Raw genomic sequence first — 5,847 nt, 5'->3', positions numbered from 1 at the left:
CCACGCCGAGCCCTCCGCGCCCGCGCAGCCCGCCGCCAACCTGAGCGAATGGTACGTGTGTCAGGGCGCGGGGCTCCGCGGCCCCCCCGCGCCCCCCGCCGCCCCCCCGCCGCCGCGCCCCCACGGCGAGCCCCGGCCCCGCTGCTAGGGCGCGCCGCGGGCGGCGGGGCGGCGGCGGGCGGCCCTCGCCCGACCGGGGACGGGGAGCGCTGCTCCGGGGCACGGGGAGGCCGAGCGGGAGAGGCAGAGAGAGGCGCTTGGCAGAGGGAGAGACGACGCGCTGCGGAGTACGCGGGTGGGCCGGCGGCGGGCTCCAGCCTGAGCTCCCGGCACCCCGCACACGGGAGGGCTGCTCCCGCCTCGGCCGGGGTGCTGCCGCCTCCTCCCTCCCTGCCACACACCCTCCCCGCTCCGACCGTCTCGCTCCAGTCTGTTTGCAAGCCACTGATTTGCCTCCCCTTTCCTTTCCTTTCCTTTCCTTTCCTTTCCTTTCCTTTCCTTTCCTTTCCTTTCCTTTCCTTTCCTTTCCTTTCCTTTCCTTTCCTTTCCTTTCCTTTCCTTTCCTTTCCTTTCCTTTCCTTTCCTTTCCTTTCCTTTCCTTTCCTTTCCTTTCCTTTCCTTTCCTTTCCTTTCCTTTCCTTTCCTTTCCTTTCCTTTCCTTTCCTTTCCTTTCCTTTCCTTTCCTTTCCTTTCCTTTCCTTTCCTTTCCTTCCCTTCCCTTCCCTTCCCTTCCCTTCCCTTCCCTTCCCTTCCCTTCCCTTCCCTTCCCTTCCCTTCCTTCCCTTCCCTTCCCTTCCCTTCCCTTCCCTTCCCTTCCCTTCCCTTCCCTTCCCTTCCCTTCCCTTCCCTTCCTTCCCTTCCCTTCCCTTCCCTTCCCTTCCCTTCCCTTCCCTTCCCTTCCCTTCCCTTCCCTTCCCTTCCCTTCCCTTCCCTTCCCTTCCCCTCCCTTCTCTTCCCTTCCCCTCTCTTCCCCTCCCTTTCTCTCCCCTCCCCTCCCCGAAGGACCAAAGTGGTTTCATACAGATTTTGGCTGTACAGATTTTCTCTTGTCAACAGTAGCGTGTGCTGCAGTGTTCTGTTCGCCCACTATTTTCTGTGAGAGTGTGTTTTTTAAAGAAATATATATATATAAACTATTATTTGTTACCGAATTGTACAAAATGGATCCATTAAATTTTTTGATTAATTAACCCGTTCGATAGACGTTTCTGTAAAGAATCTCCTTACTTTTCCCTGTTGCTGCATATAAATACATATATATATATATATATATATATATTTCCCCCCCCAGTAGTCTCTAATAAAGAAAGGCCCAGGGGGGTGCGATGATTGACTGTCCGTTTTAGCTCCCACTGGTAATGACTTCTAATACCCAAACATGCCCGTCCCCACCCAGAGTGTGGCTCCTGTTGAACCGTGGGCGCTGGGGCTTCCCGGGGGGGGGGGGGGGGGGGCAGAGCCCGCTCGGTGACGTCACCGGGCAAGGGCCGGGGCCGGGGCCGGGCAGCCCCCCGGCAGCGCGGGGCCCCCGGGCCGCTGCACCACGGCGTCTGCCCTGCGAATAGTCCCGATGACAAATTCTTGCACCGGTCCGGCAGCGCGGCTTTAGCACCTTCATCCTGCCCCAGAGCTTCAAGCTAGACCCTACGCAAAGCCACGGGGTTCACTCCTCTGGCTCAGAGGAAGAAAGAAGGGGGGGGGGGGGGGGGGGAACCAAAATAAAGAAACAAGCCCCCTCACTGGGGAAGCTTGAAACTGCCGAACGGTGCCGCTTTAATTACTTTAATGATGTTTAAGAACACCAGATAGTATAGGCAAATAAATAGCAGGGGCTGCTGCTGGAAGAGGTTTCCACGGCTTGCTGAGCGCAGACAGAAGGCTGCGGTAAACCGCATCTTCTCGTGCCTGACACCTCACCTCTGCACCCAGCTGACTGGGGTTAGCGTGTGTGTGCAACTCTGCACACGTGCACACGTGCACACGTACATATATATACGTGTATATATGTATAAATATAAAAGCTACGGGAAAATAAATAGCTGGCCGGTGGCTAAACACACCCCCACGCCCAGCGCCTCCCCTACTGATGCAGCCTTATTTTCCTCCCGAGGCACCAAGTCGGGGTTCCCGTCTTCACTCGCCCAAACTTGACAACGTGTGTTTAAACGCCTCGAATAGTGACAACGGCGGGTCGCTACCGGCTTGTACACGTAGGGAATTACCTAGGCGAGAGAAGTGTGCGAGAGAGGAGCCTAAACTAGGGGAGAAGTGTGCCCCTCTGCAGCCCCTGAAACTTGTGTCGCGGCAATCCAGAGGTCCAGAAGCCAGCTGCGGGCAGGGAGGATGCTTCCATCGTGTCCTGAGATCTGTTTATTTCTTTATTTACAGAAGTGTTTGGATGTGCAGGCTAATCACCTTTAATTTTTCATTTGCTTGTTACAGATGTCTACCCCGTTGCTCTCAAGGTAATCTAGACAGACGCAGCTGAAAGCCTGAATCTTATGCCTTAGACATCAAAGCAAGCTCGCACAAAGAAGTATTTCTTCACAACGGTGAATCTTCATGGTAAGTTAGGATTTCTATGGCAATAGGCAAGTCATACTTAAATAGTGAAAGGCGAAGTCTGGAGCCCGTCCAGTCTTTTCATTAAGGACATAATATTTACGTCTAACAGGCCCTTTTTCTTGTGTATACAAGTATATATTTTTGTTTGACGCGAACTAAATCATTTTCATTTAATTTCCGGTAAACAAAACCCACGCGAACAGGGCACTTGTTCCAGACCATAATAAAAATGGATAAGACTGTCAGGAAGAAAAGGCCCGCTTGAACCGTCGCCTCAGCTCACTTTTGTTTCTGCTTTCTGCCGGGATCAGAGAATGCGTTTGGGATTTGAGGGAGAGTTTCTAAAGGCAAGGAAATGGTTTTTAAGGGGGAAAAGAAAAGGAGAAAGGTCTAATCAAGCTCGGGTTGTTCAAAGGGCCTGATTTTGGGGTTGAAAGTGTGAGTTTTATGGTGCATCAGCATGCCACGTTAGGATCGCTATGGTAATGAGGAGAGCAATAGCAAGCGGCCTTCAAAGGAGGCACACTCCATTTGAGACAGTCTATTAAGATACATTTGCACTGACCTTTGGTTTCATGCTAGCTTAATACACTCAATCTGCTCCCCGCTAGAGATATACTTCCTCCACCTAATGCACTTCGGCGGAGTTGGGGTTTGCTGGGCTTCGCCCTCCCCCCGAGGCGGGCTCCGCTCCGGCGTTGTAGCCCCGCTCTCCTTCTCCCCAAAGTAAGGGGCTGCCAGCCAGGCCCGGGGCCGGCTCCCGTCCCCTCTCCCCAGCATTTCTGACCGGCTTCTCGCAACGAAACCCGGCCACAAAGCCCGAGAAGCGCTTCCCTCTCCTGCCCCCCACCCCCCGCAGGGGAAGGTAGGGTGGGGATGGAAAGACACCCCCCTTCCCCCCTTGGGCTGCCTCGGCCCCGGGGAGTAGGTGTGCGGATGGAAGCCCCCCCAGGACCCGTGAAAGCGGGGCGAGGGCCGGGGGGAGCTGCCTGTGCCCCCCCTTCCCACCCCGCCCTGCCCTGCCCGGCCGGCGCTGCGCTGCGCTGCGCTGCGCGGCGGCGAGCGGAGGCTCCGCGGTGCGGAGGAACTTGACACCCGCACGGCCGGGGCCATGGGCGCTGGGCCATGGGCCCGGGAAAGTTAGAAGTCCATGTTCCAGTAATTGTCTTGTTGTTTATTTTATCCAAGTACCCTAGTGAATAGGGGGAAAAATAAACACGATGAAAAAAAATTCAAACAGTTGAGTCGTCTTTAGTGCCAGCCCTTGTGGTTGAATAAAAAGGATGGTCCAATTTCTATTGAGCTGAGAAATCTTTGAAGTGGGAGTTATTATCTGAGAAATTCCTGCTCGTCGTCCTAACAACGCTGATGAAACGTAAAAGGTTCTTTGTCAGCGATTTGTTCTCCTCTCTGTCAAACTCACCCTGCCCGTTAGCTTTAAACCGTTTCTAAAGAGATAAAATCAAACTTTTAAAGATAACTTTAGGGGCCCAGAGGGTGCAGAAAATACCAAACTATCGAATCCTGTGTATAGACATACATCTGGATGTACGTGGCTGTGGCTGTGTGAAACTCTGTCCGTGTACAGATCTCCATAGATGTCTGTATGACCTTACTGTTCGAAAGTTGAAATGATGTCCATTTTTTTGCATTTCATCCTCTGAACTTTTCCGTCTAATAAATTATTCCTACACATATGCTGCACAGAATGCGATTCTTGGGAGAAGGCAGAGATGTGGGGTTTCATTAACACCAGTATGTGACCAACAAACGTTTTCTTTCCAGTAGAGTGAAAGCAAGAGCGTAGACATAAGAGTAAAGGCTTTGATCATTTTAACAGTCCGAATACCTATTAAGCATGTATATACTGCAATGTATCGAAGTTGTTAACGCATTCAAAGCGATGGCTTCCATATGCTCTCATGTTTTATCGTCCGTAAGTGTAAAGATAGTCAAACTGCATCTCTTTTGTATCTTCATTTTATAAACACCACGGTGTATGCTGAAATGATTCCCCGATCAAGGTTTATTTAGTAGTTTCTCATTGGAGATGATGAAATGCTCTGTTCGTAACACGAATTCCTTGAAGTTGTAACTCATCGGTGTACTTCTGTTTTAGTTGCTACAGAATGATCTGAGCCCAATCCTGCCATTCTAAGCAACCCCATTAATTTAATGGGGCTTTTCCTGAGTAAAGACCGAGTCAAACTGCAGTGGAGTGGGTATTATTATTATTATCATCATCATCATTATTATTATTGTTATTATTATTATTGTTGTTGTTATTAATGTTATTATTATTAATCCTGGATCTTGCCATATTTATGGGAAGATCTACCACATTCCTTGTGAACTGTACAGAGAAGAAACCTCTGAAAATGTAGCTCGCAAAAGACATTTGCAACGTTGATATGCTGTATCTCTTTCCAGACTTCTTATATTCCATATTTTCCTTCATCACATGTTTGGTAATGAGGGAATCTTCTGTTGCGTGTTTGAACATACTATTTATTTTTAATATTTGGATTTTTTTACAATAAATATTTATAAACGTTTCAATTCTACGGTTATTTTTACAAATGTGTACTTTTAAAATATGTGTTTGTACTGATGATACCGAGCCATTCCTGAAACACTGTGTACTCAACCCTCTCTTTCTGTTGGTTTTTATATTGGTTGAAAAAAAATTCCCCAAACCGGTGTACTATTAATGTGGTGTACAATCAAGTACTAATGCGTGGTTTTTGTTGGTCTCTTTTAATGTTAATCGTTTTAGGTTGGCATTTGCATTAAAAGAACAAAACAAAACACTTCTTTGGCTTCATTTCTGGGATAACATTTTTCAGATCGGAGACTTCAAATGAATTAGTTCTTTAAATAGTGACGGAGGTGCGGAGTGCGAAAACAGAGCCCAGTGGCAACCAAGGGGAGCCCTGTCCCTTTGTTGTCCCCCCCCCCGGTTACCTCTGCGGTGGCACCCCGACTCCTGCGCACGCAGTTTGCTGTTCTGGGGTCACTAATACTCTGGATATTGGCGAGAATTTCCAGCCGGGGCCGCCCCCGAAAGGCTGCCGCTCCCCTCCGCCCCCGAGGGGTTATTGTTTTGGCAGGGCGGGTGAGGGACAAAACTGTTGGATTGAAGAATTTGCCCCCCCAAATGAGTCCCCGTCCCAGTGGCACTTTTTATAAGGTTCCTGGGAGGATTTAGAGCATTTTATTTCTTTTTAAGGGAGGAAATTCATCCGTCAGCTAAAATAGTCTGAAGGTAAGCCTTCTCCGCCG

At 50.0% G+C, this 5,847-nt stretch overlaps 1 protein-coding gene across 1 annotated transcript in view; it reads left to right on the top strand.

Moving 5' to 3' along the window:
- The window catches only part of LOC143162599 (zinc finger protein ZIC 4-like), a 5,529-nt gene extending 5,381 nt beyond the window's left edge, over window positions 1-148 (top strand). Inside the window, exon 2 of the mRNA XM_076343283.1 lies at window positions 3-148. Within this exon, the coding sequence (XP_076199398.1) occupies window positions 3-148 (146 nt within the window). The remainder of the gene's footprint in view (window positions 1-2) is intronic.
- The last annotated feature ends 5,699 nt before the right edge of the window (window positions 149-5,847 follow it).

This window comes from Aptenodytes patagonicus, chromosome 6 (genome assembly GCF_965638725.1).
Source record: "Aptenodytes patagonicus chromosome 6, bAptPat1.pri.cur, whole genome shotgun sequence".
Lineage (NCBI taxonomy): Eukaryota > Metazoa > Chordata > Aves > Sphenisciformes > Spheniscidae > Aptenodytes > Aptenodytes patagonicus.
The sequence above is the reverse complement of the archived record's forward strand: the minus strand, read 5'-3'. Positions and strand labels throughout refer to the sequence as shown.